The 20,911-nt window shown below is 31.1% G+C and overlaps 1 protein-coding gene across 3 annotated transcripts; it reads left to right on the forward strand.

The window, feature by feature from the left end:
- Positions 1-210: 210 nt before the first annotated feature.
- On the forward strand, positions 211-20,040 carry LOC109100882 (caytaxin-like). Of its 3 annotated transcripts, XR_006153306.1 has the most exons (14): positions 211-788; positions 1,970-2,064; positions 5,083-5,129; positions 6,132-6,359; positions 8,670-8,819; positions 10,065-10,167; positions 11,612-11,746; positions 11,902-11,988; positions 12,068-12,166; positions 13,483-13,518; positions 14,788-14,844; positions 16,947-16,993; positions 18,335-18,510; positions 18,618-20,040. XR_006153306.1 is itself a non-coding variant. In XM_042713008.1 (13 exons), the coding sequence occupies exons 2-12, from the start codon at positions 1,988-1,990 to the stop codon at positions 16,978-16,980; spliced, it is 1,053 nt and encodes a 350-aa protein (XP_042568942.1). In that variant the 5' UTR covers positions 211-788; positions 1,970-1,987; the 3' UTR covers positions 16,981-16,993; positions 18,335-20,040. The 3 variants fall into 3 exon arrangements, 2 of the variants coding, with proteins under 2 accessions (XP_042568942.1, XP_042568955.1); XM_042713008.1 differs by having other exon boundaries at positions 18,335-20,040; XM_042713021.1 differs by having other exon boundaries at positions 212-788; positions 14,788-14,817; positions 18,335-20,040.
- Positions 20,041-20,911: the final 871 nt, after the last annotated feature.

The following is a 20,911-nucleotide window of genomic DNA, read 5'->3' on the forward strand; positions in this document are numbered from 1 at the left end:
AAGCATTATTTGACAAATTTTCTGATTAAACTGCAAATGACATATTAGATGCACTGATCACGTACATGAACTGTACCAGCACAAAAGCCTCCTAAAAACTTAACAGATGACATCATCAAACAGAGCCTCAGCCAATCAGAGCGCTGCAGGAAACGCGGCTCCGCCAATCACAGGAGACCGAGGGAGGAGTCTGGAGCAGCTGTGAGAGAGAGAGAGAGAGAGAGAGAACGAGGGAGGAACATACAGAGGAGAGATTGTGCCGGGATGGAGACACAGGGATGCTGTTGCTAGGAAACAGTGAGGAGACATCCATCTTTTGCAGCTTACTCCACATCCAGCAAGGTTCGGAAAGGTTTGCCTTTTATAAAGGAGGGAAATAAATGCACCATATATGAGAAAGAAGGATAGAAGGAAGGGGAGGAGACGCCAGGTGATATGACGTAATCTGGAGCGGGATTATGCGCTGGTCTGGGAACAATTATAAAACACATCTGATAGCTGCTCAAAAAGAATCTGTATGTTGTCATTTCTGGATGATAATGGTCATGCACAGATCCTGAGACGCTAAGCATCATCCACCCGCCCCAGACACCTCCCTTTGTCTGAGGAGATCCACAGACGGGACCGGATTCACCCGACAGACAGACAGACAGCAAACTGAGAGTCAGATCTGAAGCTCCTCATCCAGCATGAGTGCCATGGATTTAATCAAGAGCTGAGAAATCAACAGGCCTGAAGGCGAAACGCAGAGAGAAACCAGCGCCTGCTGAGAGAAACTCCCTTCTGCTGTGAGTGTTTGAGCAGATGAGCCATGTTTGCAACTCGTTTTAATTCCACAGCGTGACGCATTTCTGAGTAAACAGGACATTCACTGAGATGTTGATTTTTCCGTGTGGAATTGATTGGATGCTGAAAGGTGTTTGGATGTGACACGGAGGGCAGGGTTAAATACTGTAGGCAATGTCATCAACAACAAAAAGAATATTTCAGATCTGCAGATATTATATTTTGATGAAAGATTACATTAGCATTATAGAGAGAGAGAGAGAGAGAGAGAGAGATTTTTTAATTTGTTGTAATATTTTCCGTTTTCATTTTTGTTTGTTTTTTCCGTTGTCATTCTATTTTAAAAAAAAATGTATACTGTGTTTTTGTAATTAAATTATTAGATGTTTTAAAAATATATATGTGTGTATAGTATTTTATTACTTTTTAAGTTTATTTTAGGGGAAATCTTACTTTTGCAACAATAGCTGAAATAAAGTATTTAAGTTTTTATTTTTGTATTTTCCTTTTTAAAATTTTGATTATTTAGTTGTAGTTAAATTTTGTGTTTAATATATAATATTTTTTTTCAAATTAGTTTTTATTTTTGTATTTTAAGTTTCATATTAATTTTAGTTCAAGTTTTAGTAATTTTGTTGTGTGTTTTTGTCATTTTTATTATTTATTTCTTAAATACATTTTTATTTTATTTATTTTAGAAAATCAATTTAAACGAAATGAACATGGGAAATGTTGCTTTGGCAGCTAGCTGAAATAAAGTTAATTTTTATATATTTTATTTGATTTATTTTTTAATTTTGAATGGGTTCTTTTTTTTGTATTTTCCATTTTCATTTTAGTTTAATTTTTTGTCCTTATAGTTTTTTATTCATTTCAATTTTAATTTTAGTTATTAAGTACATCAAAGTAAACTAAATAAAAATAAGTTTAATCTGAAATAAAATATGTTTTTTTGTCATGTTGACTGTAAACCTCTGATAGAGAGTGATTTGAGAGTGTTTCAGCCATAAACACATTATCACTGTTACTGTTAAGGCAACTCAAAATTCCATTTATTCCTCAAATCATGTTTCTTGCTGAAGAAAGAATCTTAATGCATTAGCTGATTTAAGAGAAGTAACTGAGAGAATGATATGTAGTTTATCCTCTGGATGTGCTGATCTTCTGTGATTGTGTTGATCAGTGTGATCAGGAGCAGAGGATGGGAACCACTGAAGCCACTTTACGCATGGAGAACATGGAGGTGAAAGATGAGTGGCAAGACGATGATTTCCCACGGTAAGACCTTCAGCCGCAGACATAAACACTGACTCTGACACTGACCAATGCTATTTTTGCATACCTGTGCAAGGTATATGAATCTTCTGTTTGCAGAGAATATGACCCACAACATTTCCCAAATATACAGTATGCAGTGCATGAGATTCTGTATCCCACAATGCATTGTGCTCAACTTCAAATGCAACATAGAGAGGTTGTAACTGTAGCATTTTAGCATAGTTTTTGACATAAATAAGAGCTAAAGTGAATGTGGATAGAAGGAATTGATGATAAATGTTTGCTACTGTAATACTGAAACATTTCTGATTATTATCAATGCTGAAAACAGTTGAGCTGCTTCATAGTTTTGTGGAAACTGTGATTCACTATCCTTCAAAAGTTTGGGGTGGGTAAGAGTTTTATTTTAAAGGAATTAATTTGATCGAGGATGCATTAAATTGATCAAAAGTGACATTTATAGTGTTACAAAAGATTTCCATTTCAAATAAATGCTGTTCTTCTGAACTTTGCATTCATTAAAGAATCCTGAAAAATAAAATGTATCACAGTTTCCACAAAAATATGAACTGTTTCCAACATTGATAATAATCAGAAATGTTTCTCGAGCAGCAAATCAGTATATTAGAATGATTTCTGAAGATCATGTGATACTGAAGACTGGAGTAATGATGCTGAAAATACAGCTGCACATCACAGAAATAAATTACATTTTAATATATATTCACTTAGAAAGCAGTTATTTTAAACTGTAAAAATATTTCATATTTTACTGTATTTTTTGATCAGCCTTGGTAAGCAGAAGAGACTTCATTCAAAAACATTTTAATTGTGTACACAATCAGTACTGCTATTGATCTATATATTGATACTATTTAGTTATATTGATTTTTTCTTGCTAATAAGCAGATTTCCATCTCTGCTATATGACAGCAGGCATGTAAACATGTGCACATGAACGTCATCCATGGGGCTTGTTAGTGGCGAGTTATTTTCCTCCACAGCACAGACGTCTTTGATTTCTGATCGATAATGTCAGATCAATATTAGAGCTCAGAGTGTGTGGAGCTGAGGATGTGTTATCTAGCTGCACATGAGGGAGAAATGAAGGTGAATCATGGCATAAACAGTCCAGAAGCAGCATGTGGGTCAACATACATGAAGACATAAAGAGCACAGCCTTACATCATAATGCATTACCATTTATGGTCAAATATGAGGTCATCAGTGTTGCCATGACAATGAGGGTAGTAAGAGACACAGAGTGCTGAATAATTGATTCTGTGAGTGTGCAATGCTGCACTAGTGCACATTATCACATAAACCCACGCTGAACAAAAACTTGCTGAAGTAGGTTTTTAATTATCATGAAACTTTCTCTCTGATGAACCTGATTATGTTTTAGCTTTGGATAATTTTGGGTTCAATGTTTTACTCACAATTTCTGATGAAATAATCCTAAATCACCATGGCACAGTGATTATATCCTATGGTAATATCATAATACTTTGATATATACTATGGTACACTGTTAAAATTTATTAAATATTTAAATAATATTAAATATTTAAATAAATGCTTCATGTGATAACTGTTTTTATGGAATTTAATATATTAAATAATATTAATCAATAATAATATTTAAATAAATGCTTTATGTAATTACTGGTTTTATTATTAGTTTGTTTGTTTGTTTGTTTGTTTGTTTGTTTGTTTGAATATTTTTTATTAGTATTATTTAAATAAATGCTTCACGTGGTAGCTGTTCTTATGGAATGTAATATAATATATATATATATATATATATATATATATATATATATATATATATATATATATATTAAACATTAATAATATTTAAATAAATGTTTCATGTAGTAACTGGATTTATTTATATGTTTATTTATAATATTAATAAGTAATATTAAAGTAATGCTTCATATGGTAACTGTTTTTATGCAATTATAAATTGTATATATAAATAAATGCTTAGTGCGGTAACCATTTCGTGCAATATAACATTTAATTTATTTATTTATTCATTTATATTATCAATAAATAATATTTAAATAAATGATTGATTGATGATATAACAGTCTTTATGCAATTTAATTAATTTTAATAAGTCTGATTCCATTATAAAAAGAAAAAGTTACTTTTTAAGGCTTAGACCAGTTAAATAGATCCTTAACAACTGCATGATTTTATTTTAGCTTTCAGTGTACTGATAGATTACCATATTAATATACCATAAACTACATATTACAATGGTGCATATGCAAAGAATGGTCCCTTTTATATTAGTGTCAAACATTAAAACTTACTTCATGATAGTGGTTTACACTGCAGCAGACATCTTTATAAGCATCCTGTCACAAAAATGGTCTGAACTGAGTTTTGTAACCCTGATTATTGCACTGCAGTCTCTAATTAACCAGCATGTCCCCTGACACCGCACAGACTGCTGGGTAATTACACACCGACTGCAGTCAGCATGAGATACACAAACACTGCTGATCGTAATGCCAGAGGATGATGGGTTAATTGTCTGCTTCACTCCTGCTGAAACATACTGTTTAGAAGCCGCTGTTGTTCAAGCTCGACACAGAAGTGCAAACGGCATCATTTACAATAATCATGGTGTTGAGTCATTGTGTAATCTTGAGTCTATAGCTTGTTAACTGTCCTTGTTTTGTGGTCAAAGTGCTATATTTATAACAAGGACTTGAGAATGCATGACTCTTTTCACTTGACTAGTAAGCAACAACTTAAAAAGCACCCAAAGGTGCTAATTATTATTGTGGGTCACTGAATGAAAGTGTGGTGAGTTGTGTCGTTATTGTGAATTTAAGAAGTGGTTATAATAACAGAGGGAATGTGTAGTTTGTGTGTGTGTGTGTGTGTGTGTGTGTGTGTGTGTGTGTGTGTGTGTGTGTGTGTGTGTGTGTGTGTGTGTGTGTGTGTGTGTGTGTGTGTGTGTGTGTGTTGTCTGTATAATTTCTCTGGCTTGATTTCCAGGCCTCTTCCTGAAGACGGTGATTTAGAAGGACTCACTGACAACACTGGTATGTTCATCTCAGTTCATCTCATCCATGTGTTTTTCACTGTGTGTCTTTATGGACACACTGCTAATAAAATAGCAGAATTGAGAAAGATAATCCACAGATTTTAATAGAAGAGCAGGAAACTGGTTCAAGTTGAAAGTTGAATCACCATTAATTAAAACAAAAAATATTTAAAAAATAATTGTATATTCAGTTATAGAAAATAATTATATATTTGTTTTATTATAAAATATTTTATTATGTATAATGTATTATAATTATATATTTTTTATTATAATTTTATCCTTTATAATAATAACATATAAAAGTTAACTGAATTAAAATAAAATATGAAAAAAAGGTAAACATTTTATTTCAATTAGTTGCCTGAGTAACATTGTTTTTCAACATAATTTCATTATATATCTTAATCATAAACTTTTTAAATAAATTTCATGATCATAACATAATTTTCAATTAGTTTAAGTCCAAGTAGTAAAATTACTAAAACTAAAATTAAATAGACATTTAAAAAAAGAAAACAAACTAAAAAAACTGACAAAAACACAAAATTACTAAAACGAACAAAATAAAAAATAATAATTTTATATTTAATTATTTAAATAATTATTATATCTTTTTCAAAATAATTATTAGTTAATAAAGAAACGTTAGCTTAAATCAAATATAAAAAACATATATATATATAATTTTTTACATAGTTTATGTACTAAAATGACTGAAATATCAATCTGAATAAAAGTTTTACAATAAAAAGAAATGAAATATAAAGAAAAAAAAACTGAATCACTAAAACAAACTGAAATGAAAATGGAAAGCATAAAAATAAAAACTATTTCAAAATATGAATGAATCCTATATTTGTATATTAATGATTATATAAATTCACTGCTGTCTTCTGGCTGTAGAGTGTTTTTCATAAATTAAAGGGTTTCTTTTTTTATGTAAATGTGTTTTATTTTCTTAGCATCTTTTATGAATGTTTGTGATTTCTCTGTCCAGCTCATCGTGCCGCTCTGACGGCGGATCACACGGATTCGGTCAGACAGAAGCGCCGAACACTGATTGCTCCGGATATCAACCTGTCGCTGGATAAAAGCGAAGGTTCACTGCTTTCTGATGACTTCCTGGAAACACCAGACGACCTGGACATAAACGTGGACGACATCGACACGCCTGACGACGACTCGCTCGGCTCCCTCAACAACGGCAACGAGCTGGAGTGGGAAGGTCAGTCAGAGGTCAAAGGTCATGTGGTTTTGGCTGGAAAACAGGAAACATTACAGAACAAATCTCATTATGTTGGTTTGCCGAAGGTTATCAGGCTAACAGCTTGCTAAATCATGTTAGCAACATGTTAAAACATGCTAGCAATGTGCTAAATCATGCTAAAAACATGCTAGCAATTTCCTAGAACCGCACTAAATCATGTTAACAACATGTTAAATCATTTAAACAAAATACTAAAACATGTAAGCAATGTGTTAAATCATGTTAGAAACATGCTAGTGCAATATTAAATCATGTTAACAACATATTAAACATATTAAAAAGTGCTAGAAATGTCCTACATCGTGCTAGCAACATGTTAAAACATGCTAGCAATGTGCTAAATCATGCTACAAACATGCTAGCAACACCCTAGAACAGCACTAAATCATGTTAACAGCATGTTAAATCATTTAAACAAAATACTAAAACATGTTAGCAATGTGTTAAATCATGTTAGAAACATGCTAGTGCAATATTTAATCATGTTAACAACATGTTAAACATGTTAAAAAGTGCTAGAAATGTCCTAAATCGTGCTAGCAACATGTTAAAACGTGCTAGTAATGTGCTAAATCGTATTAGAAACATACTAAATACTACCACCATATCACCATACTAAATAATGCTAACAGTGTTTCAAATCATGATAGCAACATGCTAAAAATGTCAATAATGTGCTAAATCATACTAGTAAAATACATGTTAGCAAAGTGGTAAATCATGCTAAAAACATGTTAGCAATGTGTTAAATCACACTAGAAACATGCTAGCAACATGCTAAATCATGCTAGAAACATGTTAGTACAGTATTAAATCATGCTAAAACTGTGCTAGAAATGTCCTAAATCATGTTAGCAACATGTTAAAATGTGCTACCACCATACTAAATAATGCTAACAGTGTGTTAAATCATGTTAAACATGTTAAAAATGTGCTGGAAATATCCTAAATCATTTTAGCAACATGTTAAAACATGCTAGCAATGGGCTAAATCATGCTACAAACATGTTAGCAACACCCTAGAACTACACTAAATCATGTTACATGTTACAACATGTTAAATAATTTAAACAACATACTAAAACATGTTAGCAATGTGTTAAATCATGTTAGAAACATGCTAGTACAATATTAAATAATACTTAAACATTATAAAACATGCTAGAAATGTGTTAGAAATGTCCTAAATTATGCTAGCAACATGTTAAAACGTGCTATTAAAGTGCTAAATCATGCTATAAACGTGTTAAAACATGCTTGCAATGTGTTAAACCACACTAGAAACATGCTAGTAAAGTGCTAAATCATGCTAGAAACGTGTTAAAACATGCTTGCAATGTGTTAAACCACACTAGAAACATGCTATTAAAGTGCTAAATCATGCTAGAAACGTGTTAAAACATGCTAGCAATGTGTTAAACCACACACTAGAAACATGCTAGTAAAGTGCTTAAATCATGCTAGAAACGTGTTAAAACATGCTAGCAATGTGTTAAACCACACTAGAAACATGCTAGTAAAGTGCTAAATCAGGCTAGAAACGTGTTTAAAACATGCTAGCATGTGTTTAAAACCACACTAGAAACATGCTAGTAAAGTGCTAAATCAGTCTAGAAACGTGTTAAACACATGCTAGCAATGTGTTTAAACCACACTAGAAACATGCTAGTAAAGTGCTAAATCCTGCTAGAGAAACGTGTTAAAGCATGCTAGCAATGTGTTAAACCACACTAGAGAAACATGCTAGTAAAGTGCTAAATCATGCTAGAAACCGTGTTAAAGCATGCTAGCAATGTGTTAAACCACACTAGAAACATGCTAGTAAAGTGCTAAATCAGGCTAGAAACGTGTTAAAACATGCTAGCAATGTGTTAAACCACACTAGAAACATGCTAGTAAAGTGCTAAATCATGCTAGAAACGTGTTAAAACATGCTAGCAATGTGTTAAACCACACTAGAAACATGCTAGTAAAGTGCTAAATCATGCTAGAAACGTGTTAAAACATGCCAGCAATGTGTTAAATCATACTAGTAAATTGCTAGCACTGTATTAAATCATGTTAGCAATGTGCTAAATTATGGTAACTGTGTTAAATCATGCTAGAAACATGTTAGCAATGTGCTAAATCATTGACTTCATTCAATTCTTCAAAATTAAAGCTTTTCAAAGTTCCAAACTTTCGGACAAAGCTATCAAGCTTCACTCATCTAGATTCAGAACATTCTCAGATTTGCCCAGTTAAATACAGATCGAATTGTTTTTTCAGACGACACTCCGGTGGCCAGTGCGAAGGGTCCCGGCGGCGACGGGGGCGACGGTGCGGGCCGTCTGTGGAGGACAGTGATCATCGGCGATCAGGAGCAAAGGATAGACATGCAGGTCATCAGGCCGTACCTGCGTGTCGTCACGCATGGAGGTCAGTCCATGATATTATATATATATTGTTTACTGTCATTCATACCATTTTCCTTCACCTGAACATATAAATAAACAACAAAAAAAGACACAAAACTCAACAAAATTACTAATACTAAAAATAATTAATAATTTATATTTAATTATTTAAATAATTATACTTGTAAAAATTATTAAAATAAATGTTAACTAAATAAAAGAACTTTTAACACCCATAGAATTTTGTATTTAATTAATTTGTATATATTTCTTCTACATACATTCTGTTCATCAACTTATTGATTATTGATGCTGTTTATTAGGTTAAGAGATTTAAACCTTTGTTATTTTCATATCATTAAGATACTATTATAGTTTTATTAATATTTTGAATTAGCTTTTGTTTTTATATTTTCATTTTATTTTAGTTAACGTTTTAGTCATTTTTAATAGTTTTTTTATGTCTATATAGTTTTATACATTTTTATTTCAGTTTTAAATATTTTAGTTTTAGTTAAACTAAATCAAAATGAGAATGAATGCCTTGGAAACGTACTGAAATATAATGTTCAAGGTTTCTTTTATATATTATTTTAGTAACACTTTACAATAAGGTTCGTTAGTTACATTAGTTAACTGCTTTAGTTAACATGAACTAAGCATGAACAATACTTCTACAGCATTTATTAATTTTAATGTTAATGTCAACATTTACTAATGCATAATTAAAATCAAAAGTTGTGCTTCTTAACATTAGTTAATGCACTGTGAACTAACAATATACCAATGTTTTTTCATTAACTAACATTAACAAAGATTAATAAATACAGTAATAAATGTATTGCTCATTGTTCATTCATTAATACATTAACATTATCTAATGGAGCCTTATTGTAAAGTGTTACCTTTTATTTTATATTTCAGTTAAAGTTTATTTTATTTCAAGTAATGTATTTTTTATGTTTTAGCTTTTGTTTTAACTATAATAACCCTGATTTGAACAAACCCCTTAACACTAAATTCAGCTTTGTTGTGTAACTCGTCCCACTCTTTACATACAATATTCATATCTTAAAGGTACAGTAGTGAAAACAGCTTGTTTAATTCTAAAGGATGGAGACAATGTTTCTTGTTTGTTGGCACATTGTAATTGGACTTAAGAGAAAATACAGCGCATTATGTTCCAAGGCCGTTTTTTTACAAAAAGTGTGGTATGAGTGAATGTGGAGTGTTTTGATTTTTATCTTGTTATTGTTTCTGTCCACAGGTTATTACGGTGAAGGACTGAATGCCATCATCGTGTTTGCTGCCTGCTATCTGCCTGACAGCGGCTGCGCAGACTACAGTTACATCATGGAGAACCTCTTTCTGTAAGACACACACACTCACTTTAGTCAAAGAGTAGACCAGTGTGCATTTGAAACCAGATAAACATAAACGTTTGGGTTATAGAAAGACAGTGTGTCCTAAACATAATTCAAATTTGAATGTAAGGAAGCAGAATCAAAATAGAATGTTAAAGAAACTCATATAACTGCTGTATATGCTGTACATTTTTTATTATCTTGTTAAATTAATAATTATTATTGTTATTATTATTTTTATATTGTTATTTAATTACATTTCCTTTTTCACTATGAGTTACCCATAAATGTGTTTTCATACAACATACAGAATATTTCAAGAAACATAGAATTTTTGTAATTTATTTAAACATATATGTTGGTGTTATTTTAGTATCATTGATTTACTATTATGGTTTTATTAATATTTTGGAATCAATTTTAATTTTTAGATTTTCCATTTTCATTTTATTTTTGGTAAGTTTTAGACACTTTGTTTTGTGTTTTTGTCATTTTTAGTAATTTTTTTTTTTATTTGTCTATATAGTTTTTATTAATTGTATTTCAGTTTTAGTTATTTTAGTGCATTACACGAAAAAAGTGTTTCATTCATCCAATTAAAAAAAATTAAGGGTAATGATTCACATCTATATTTTAAGAGCAAGTTATTTAATTTTCATTGGCTCAAGTTAAAAAATATAGATGTGAATAATTACCATGATTTTTTTAAATTAACTTTTTTCAGTGTAAGTTAAACTAAATATACATTTTAAAAGTTGCTAGTAAACTAATAAAAAATGTTTTTTATATTTTATTTCATTTAAGTATTTCAAGTAGTTTAATATTTTTAATTTTAATTCAAAAAACTTTTTCATTTTAGTTAGCTATAAAAACCTTCTACATACATATAGCAATAAAGTTTTTTTTTAAAAAGAAATTAATTTTATTATTTATTATTGTTGCATTGATTTGTTAAATTTGTGAAATTTGAAAGTATTTATAATGTTATAAAAGATTTCTATTTCAGATAAATGCTGTTCTTTTGAACTTTGAAAAATAAAATGTATTACAGCTTCCACAAAAATATTGTGCAGCACAACTGTTTTCAACATTGAAAATAACCAGAAATGTATATTGAGCAGCAAATCAGGATATTAGAATGATTTCTGAAGATCATGTGACACTGAAGACTGGAGTAATGATGCTGAAAATACAGCAGCGCATCACAGAAATAAATTACATTTTACAATATATTCAAATAGAAAACAGTTCTTTTAAATTGAAATAAAATATCACAATTTTACTGTATTTTTGATTAAATAAATGTAGCCTCGGTGAGCCTTTTGAACATATTTTATAGACCCTGTCTTAAAACAGAGAAATGCAGATATTTTATAGGTTTGCACTTCCTCATGGACTATGGATATTTCCTGAAGTTTTATCTGAATGCTTTATTGTATTGTCTCTGCAGGTATGTGATCAGTAGTTTAGAGCTGCTGGTAGCTGGTGGCTTGATGATAATATATGTTAATGTAGCTGAGTGGAGCAGAGGGGTGCAGGGGGTTGGCTGGCTTCGGCTGGCTGGCTACCAGATGATCGAAAGACGGTACAACTCAGCTGATTCTTGAATGAAACATAGATATAAAAAAAAATATTTTGTGTTTATGCTGTGTGAGGTGGGACACTGATGTTAGTTATTATGACCAGTTTTGGTGTAGAATTTCATATTATTTTTTTTTTATTTTTTTTATTAATGTCCAGGTTAAGAAAGAATCTCAAATGTCTGATCATCGCACATCCCTCCTGGTTCATCCGGACAGTTCTGGCCATCTTGCGGCCCTTTATCAGGTCAGAAAACACCTAACATCACATAAAAACCCTTAACATTTTGTAGAATGCATTCTAATATATTTTCATTCCTCTGCAGTGTAAAATTCATGGATAAGATCCGTTACGTCCAGAGTCTGGAGGAACTGGCTCAGATCGTTCCCATGGAGCATGTGCAGATTCCTGAGTGCGTGCTGCAGTAAGTCACCTTCACCAGAAGGAGGAGACACATGGATGTCTTATGGTTCACACTTGCAGAGATGCAAACTAAAACACACAAGGGCAGGGTAGAGTTCTGTTGAAGCTGTATGCAGATATTAACATTTCACATTAACATGATTTCACTATGTTGCATATTTAGTCTGAAAAATCACTTTTTTTTAAATGGAAGAGTTTATTAAACCTTTAGACAGAATATAAATTGAGTATCATTTTGATACATCATGCTTTTATGGCTAATACAGTATGATATAGCAAGAAGCTCACTTTTATTTAGAGTGCCAAACTGAGCAAAAATATGCAATTTTTGTGCAGATGATGATTTTCATATGCACAAAAAGTGATGAAATTCTGATGCTTGTAATGTAAATCAATGAGATCTTTATAACAGAAGAGCAGATACTTACATAAAATTATATAAATGTCAATCATCACTCTATATCTCCAATAATGTGTCTAAGTAAGATGAGATTTAAATGATCAAACCATATAATGCAATGCAATCCAGTGATGATCGAGAGATGAACACATAAACGTTCCTCAAAAGCCTGAAGATCATATTTAAGAAACAGGAGCAATAATGTGTCTAAGTAGAAAAGCCGAGCTGCTTTAGGTCCAGAAAGTAGGATGTTCATCTGGAAATATTACTAACAGTTATTCTTATGTTTACTTGATAAAAATCAGTAAAGATTTTGACCAGCAGGAAAAGGACATGTGACAGCTCAAGGCAAGCTCAAGGGCTGGTTGGTGATTTGTTTACAGTTACAATAAACTATTTAATCAGACCGACAGAAGGGCAAATGGAGAGAGTTGTGATTGCAACGCGCTATCTCAGGCTGGACGTTTGTACAGTTACAATAAACTATTAATCAGACGACAGAAGGCATGGAGGATGTTGTGTTAGGTTTGATTTTTGTTGATATTTTCTTCGTAGTGGCCCTTTATTATGTTTGTAAATAATATGAATGGCATTTTAATAAATTTTTTAGTGTCCTAACTTCAAATCATATCCAGTATTGCAGTTGGAAATGAAAGGTTCATTTAAGTGCATTGCATTGTAGGATACAGTATCTCATTTTAATAAATGTATGTCATCTGTGTGTATTCCAGGAATACAGAAAATGCACTTCTTGTACATAGCAAACATTCTGCATACTGTGAAAATACTACGAGTATCTGGGCAGTTCTGAACACAGTCGTAGATTTCTCTGTGTTGAAGGTGTGAGGTTTTAGAAATGCACAGTGTTTGTGATGTGTGATAGTGTTATAACAGTTTACGGTTTCTTCTTTCTGCAGATGTGACGAGGAGCGGATCAAAGCACAGAGAGAAAGGTAAAACCCCAGCATGTGTATATATATATATATATATATGTACAGAGAGAAAGTATTATAATATATATATATATATATATATATAATATAGATACACCACACACACACACACACACACACACACACACACCACACACACACACACACACACACACACACACCACACACATTTTTTATATATATATATATATAAAACATATATTGTGTGTGTGTGGGGTGTGTGTGTGTGTGTTGTGTGTGTAAGGTGTGTGGTGTGTGGTGTGTGTGTGTGGTGTGTGTGTGTGTGTGTGTGTGTGTGTATTAGGGCAATCAATCGATTTAAATTTTTAATCTAATTAATCACACATTAAAATTGTCTGTTAAAATGCCCCTCAAAAAATAATTTACACCCATTATTGTGTTAAGTGAGAAAAGTATCAATAGACATTACAAAAAGTAGCTTTAGAAGGAAATATTTTATTTGTTTGAACATAAAATTTATTTCACATAAACGGTTTTTTTTTGTTCATGCATTGAAAGTCATTGTTAACTAAAACATCTTGGTTACCAACAGTTTTCAGATGACAGAATTTTCATTTTTGGGCAAACTATCCCTTTAATGTTTTATATGTATAAATATATAGTAGGTGGTGGTAAATGTCAATGAGTCAATCATTCATGCATTCGATTCATTCAAAGGCTGATTCATTCAGGAATGAAGTAAATGGCTCTCTTTATAAATGGGCTTTGAATCATTTGTTCACCCGATTTGTTCAAAATGTAGTAGGCGGATTTGTTCAGAAAGAAGGATGCTTTTGTTGTTAAGAGATTGATAGTTGTTTCTGATGTTGGCTTTATTTGTGATGTTTCTTTATAGGGAATATTTTTGTTGGCAAAATTAAGTGAAAACAGACAATATTGTGTTTAAAATATAACACTATATAAACTTCTTATCCACTGAACTGTTGTATAAAATCATTTTTGCACTTGTGCTATTCAGGACAAAAACAGCACTCCTGTGATTTTGCTTTCACTGCTTGTGTGATATCATATTTATTAATTTAAATTAAATCTAATAAAGGTGGTATTTTTTTGTTTTTTTTCTTAATTTGTTAGGTTGTAAGTGCATTTATGGAATTTATGGACTACATCACGCAGTGAGTCGTTACCCTGTATCATGTTTGTCAACAGTCAACTGTATGAAATGTAAGATGACGTACAGGAATATATTTCTCAGTTTGTCAGATGTTTGTTGTGCACTAATATGTTACTTTGATTATGTCCTCACAGGCTTGAACATCTGGCCAAGACCTCAGAGAGGTCAAAATCTTTACATCCATATATACAGTGAAGTTCAGCAGTGTTTGATGTATATTTTGTCTGGAATCACAGGCTGCATCTCAATTTGCATACTCCATACTAAAAATATATATTTCACTGGTTATGAAACCATACATACAGTACCGAAAAACTAAATACTAAGAAAAAAATCTATTCATTAAGGATGCATTAAATTGATTAAAAACAGTGAAGACATTTACAGTGTTACAAAAGATTTCTATTTTTAATAAATGATGTTCTTTTGAACTTTCTGTTCTTCAGAGAATCCTGAAAAAATTACATGTTATTATAATATTACTTAATATAATATTTTATTGTAAAATGTATTAGAATTTTATAATAATTATTTAAAAATGAAAGCAGCACAACTGTTTTCAACATTGATAATAATCAGAAATGTTTCTTGAGCAGCAAATCAGCATATTAGAATGATTTCTGAAGATCATGTGACACTGAAGACTGGAGTAATGAAAAATGAAAAAAATTCAGCATTGATCACAGAAATAAATTACATTAAACAGATGTTCACATAGAAAACAGTTATTTTAAATTATAATAATATTTCACAGTATTACTGTTTTAGCTGTATTTCTTTAATCAAATAAATGCAGCCTAGGTGAGCAGAAGAGACTTCTTTTAAAAACATTAAAAAATCTTAATAATTCCTAACTTTTGAATGGATGTGTACTTTTTAATGTAGTATTACTACATACTACAGAACATCATTTAATTTTTAATAAATTTTTAATTTATCAATTATTATTAATATATTATTAAGAATTTATGAATATGATTTTTAAAGTTTGTTTGCTTATGCATTTATATTTTTTTTACTTTTTAACCTCAATATTATTTAGAGCAGCTTCATGTTCCTTGCTATTTCTTACAACTGAAAATAAAGGAACGGAAAACCATCAGAGACCCTCATTTTCAGTGCAAAAGAATTATGAATAATATTACTTCAAAATGTGTGGGTGGATGCACACAAAATATACCTTATGAACTGTAAACCATCTGAGCCATACCTTTGACATTATAAAATGTCAAATAATTATTATCTCTCATACTATTTATGATGATAAGTATGCAACCTGGGATGCAGCCATAATATAATCTGATCGTGTGTATCAAACAGACTTATATTTCAAAGGTTACTGCATCGACAGCGAAAGCTTAATGAGAAAACATCATGCATTTAGATTTTATTACAACACGTATACATATACATGATTCAGTGCTTTAAAGTCGACGTGCAATCAAAAAACTTTAACACTTTATTACACCTCATAGTTCTGCTTGCTCTCAAATCATCAAAGTCCTATTTAAGTCCTATTTTTCATTGCCTTCACTCCAACCACTTGTCAAATAGAGTTATTTTTCATCATCAAACCCAGGGGTTTTCAATCTTTTATATGCCATGGACCCCTAAACAAAACTTGCATAAAGTGAAAAACTAATGTTATAAAGAGAAAAATATTATTTGGAAAATATTTAGAATTATTATTCAGAATTGCAAATATATTATTTAGAATTTTTATCTTGCAGTTCTGTCTTTATAACTCGAAATTGTGAGATGAAAAGTCACAGTTGCCTTTTTAATAATTTTTTATTCCATGCCAGAAATGGGCTTCCATAGTTACAGTGTATGTACTTATGTATTATTTGTTTATTTACTCATTTACTTATTTATTTTAATAAGGTTTTTTTTTTATTTTAATATATTTATTTTAATCTCATTTTTATTACTATTTAAAATAATTATGTTTATTTGTATATAATTTAAATTAATTTATTTTTATTTTATTTTTATTATTTATTCTTCCTCTCTATTATTCTTCAAATTATTTTTATTTTTATTTTTATTTTATTTTTTACCTTTTCTCTAGCACTAAAGCTCCAGATCGAATTAATTCCACATGGTTAAAATTACTTGGAAAACTACATTTCTCATTGAATATCTTAGGAAATATGTCCAATTAAAAAAGTTAAATGTGTTTCAAACACCATTGCCTGTTGATTTTAAATGCAAAGAAATCTGATGTGATTGTTTAATGTGCATTCACACTATTTGTTTTGAATGTAATGTTGACTGGTGTATTATTTTGCAGGCCGCCGTCAGTGGCTGCGGAGGCCTGTCCCTGACGCGTCTCATTGGGTAAGAGAGTGAACGCCTGACTGTAACAGTAGATTGAGCAGTAGGGTGGGTTTAATGACCTCTGCACCATACGCCATGTTTGGGGTCTCTGAATGGCGAGTGGAGTGGCATCTTATCTGGTCTGTTGCATAAAACACATCTGCTGCTTTCGTTAGAACAGCAGCCGCAGCGACCCTGCTGCCCATCACTGCTATTTTTGACCAGACTACTGACCGGCACATGGACGATATCCCATCACATGCATATCGCCCTGTGTGTCTGTCTTTCTTCAGTGTTGGGGAGTAACTTAAAAGGCTAATTCTCCCAAAAATGAAAATTCAGTCAATGTTTACTCAAACCTGCATTCTGTTATTTTATTTCGTTCTCATAGCTCCTTCTAATAGCCATTTCTTTCTCAATGGCTGTCAAGGACAAAAACCCCATAAAGTTAGTCCATATGACTCACGGGCTTTATTCCAAGTCATCTGAAGTCATATGATAGCTTTGTGCAGGGAACAAACTGAAATGTAAGTCATAAGACATGCAAAAACCAGTAACGGTGTCATTGACGTCCACCTTTGTGTGACATTCATTATACTGACTGACCATTTGATTTGAGAGCTTGAGCAAAAAGGAAGCTTTAAAACTTTTGTATGAATTCATAAGACCTGAAATATAAATACATTACATATTTGACATTGAAATATAAATGTTTAATATCTAAATGTGTTATTTAAAACTGTATATTTATTATATATTTAATAATATTATAATATTAATTGAATGTATTTAAATAAATATTTTGTTAATGTTCTTTGCTCAGCAAGATTATATATTATATATTAAATATATAATTTAATATATATTAAATATTGAACATATATTAAATAATATAATAACCCTGAAAGGGTTATTGAAGTAATATATATATATATATATATATATATATATATATATATATAGATAGATAGATAGATAGATAGATAGATAGATAGATAGATAGATAGATAGATAGATAGATAGATAGATAGATAGATAGATAGATATAATAACAATAAAACCATTAAAAAAAAAAATTGTTACTTGGAAAAAAAAGTTAACTGAAATAAATAAAATATAAAAATTCTCATTTTCATTTAGTTTAACTAGATGCACTTAACTAAAACTGAAATAAAAAACAATAAAACCTACTGTATATAGACATATGTTAAAACAAAACTAATGCATACATACTTTTTTGATGACCTTTGTATTTTTTTTTTTGCAAGACTTTTGATAAATACAAAACACAATAGTCCTAAAATCGAAAAGAAATTAAATGATAAATATAGTGATTGTGAATGGTATTTTTCTCATTTGCAGATACACTTCAAGGGAGGGATTCATCTGCGCATGCCATTTTCCAAAGCTGTTCAATTGTAAAGAACAATCTTGCGGATGAACACAATCATCATCATCTCAAAACACAATAATGATGTTTGTGACGCTCTGTCTGAAGTTTTGCGATACACACTGACCTTTGACCGGACCGCAGCTGAGTAAGTGTGAACGAGAGGACTCTCTTTTCTTACACTTGTTTTGTTTCTGAAGAGGAACATCTGTGCAAACTTAAACTTCTTGTGTAACAGTCATTTGTGTTGTACAGATGTAAAACATGGGATGTTTAATACCAGCGGGATTTTAACTTGACTTGGCAGTTTATCCAGGTTCACCGGCCAACAGCTTCCACAATGGGAAACGCATTCAGCCTGTTACATAATGCAGCAGTTTACAGGCTTTCTGCTATATTGCTGTCACAAGACCTCATTGTATTGCATGTTTTATTCAACTCATTTTAATGCAGTTATATCTGAAGATGTCTTAACCTTTGCCAGTCTAATCAAATGAGTCAAGATGTTAACAATCATGGCTGATATGATTTACTTTTCATTCATCACACTAGAAATTGAAGGTCAAGTTGAGTGTGTTTCATTGTGCAATACAGTATTCATACAGAAAATTCCATGCACAATATGCATACTGTAGAAATAGCACTGTAGTATGATATTCCCAACACAGCCGAAGTGTTGGACACAGTGAGTCGTCTGAATTCACTGTAAGTTATCCATGTACATAGACTCTTACATGCAGCTCTACAAACTCGTGTGCTTCCAACTCAAACTTCCCAATATGACATCACAGGAGGCGGAGCTTATTTTCCCTCCCTTCATAATGCCTTATGGGTACAGAGAGAGGATTCAGTGAGTTCTCATAACAAACGTTTCAATAACACTTTACAGTAAGGTTCTACTTGTTATCATTAGTGAACTGCATCAGTTAAAATGAACTAATAATAAAATTAACTAAAGCATTGTATTAAAGCACACTAAAGTTGTTCATTTCTATATGGAGGAACAAACTTGCAAAAATAAATAAAATAAATATAAATATAATAATAGAAAAATAAATAAAGGAATAATTAACTTGCTAAAACATTTTTTTTAAATGATATAATTAAATTTGTCCTAAATATCCCCTTTATTTATTATGTTCTTAATTTATTTGTAACTGTATTTTTATTTTTATATTTATTTATTCCCACACATAAGGTCCTCTGTAGATTTCAATACATTATTACAATTAAAAAATGTATCCGTTAACATTATTTAATGGACCTGAATTACATGAACTACAAATGTTAACAAATATTAATAAATACTGAAACAAATGAAAAGCTCTTTCTTAGTAAATGCATTAACTTTAATGAGGCCTTACTGTAAAGTGTAGCAAGCATCTCTAATATTTTTCAGCTCGACACAGCGGCGTGACTAATTTCACAATAACAGCAATAAACATGCCATTTTTATTTAGCAAATTCATTTAGCGTCATCGTTGCACTGGATTTTGCAGTGATGTACAAGATTGACCAATCAGCATAGACGTGCTCATAATGTATTCTGAAGGGACATTATCAGACTGTATAACAGTGTACTGTGTGTAAATCATTTGTATCATAGGATGTGCAATAAGTGAATGAGTTGCTAACATTGATGATGTGATAATTAATAAAAGGTAAATTTAACTGTCAAGCTTTGTATTTTACAGTCTCTGATTGCATGACTCCCAATAGCCAAGCATGAATTGGTGTTTGAAGCTATAAACTATACCTTATTTTTTTGTTCAAAATGAGTTCAAAGTTCTTTACCGTGATTTAGCTTAGAATAATTATAGTTTTTATAACTGCATACTTTCATCATTCCTCTGTGCGTGTATAAAGTAAATCCACTTGACCAGTTAATTACTCTTCAACAGTGATTATAGAGCTGCCACAAAAACGGAAGTTGAAAGAAAACATTCTAATGATGGCAGCGCGCTTGTTTCTCTGACACATAAGCTCTATACACAGTTAAAGTATAACAGTAATACTATATATAGCAAAGTAACAAGCCACAACAACTGGAGCCTCATTTCAGGTTTAATATATTCAGTTTTCACTTAACCTCCTCTGAACCTCGAAGCAAAAAGTGTTTGCAAGCAAAAAGGGAAAGTGACAGAACCTGTAATAAAACACGAATCAACCTTGCTGTGCATTAAATAGATTTGCAAAACAATGCTTGCTTTAATAAAAATGCCAATCTCTAAACCAGTTACTATTTTAGTTTATTTGCGTATAAAAAGCTTCATAGTTATAATTTTCACCATTATATGATATGAATAGCAATCAGCGTTGCCAAACTTTTATAATATTATAAAACAACTGAACAAGTCAAAACAACAGCAGCATTTATACAGTACGATACTTTCCGGATACCAGTCTTTGTGAGTTTTGATGTCGTTAGTGTCATTTGCTCTGATAAAGCAATGTTTCAGAAAAGAGGTTAAGTGCAAACTCTGAGCATGTTAATATTGAAATGAGGAAAACTCTGGGTTTCTCATCTCAGGGTAAGTCCTTAACCTTAT

Source organism: Cyprinus carpio, chromosome A2, assembly GCF_018340385.1.
Source record: "Cyprinus carpio isolate SPL01 chromosome A2, ASM1834038v1, whole genome shotgun sequence".
Taxonomy (NCBI): Eukaryota; Metazoa; Chordata; class Actinopteri; order Cypriniformes; family Cyprinidae; genus Cyprinus; species Cyprinus carpio.

What these genes read in the sequence shown, in the direction of transcription:
- LOC109100882 (XM_042713008.1), top strand. Translation starts at nt 1,988, where the DNA reads ATGGGAACCACTGAAGCCACTTTACGCATGGAGAACATGGAGGTGAAA. An exon ending in CAAGACGATGATTTCCCACG is followed by an intron (nt 2,065 to 5,082) that starts GTAAGACCTTCA and finishes CTTGATTTCCAG; the next exon opens with GCCTCTTCCTGAAGACGGTG. An exon ending in AGGACTCACTGACAACACTG is followed by an intron (nt 5,130 to 6,131) that starts GTATGTTCATCT and finishes TTCTCTGTCCAG; the next exon opens with CTCATCGTGCCGCTCTGACG.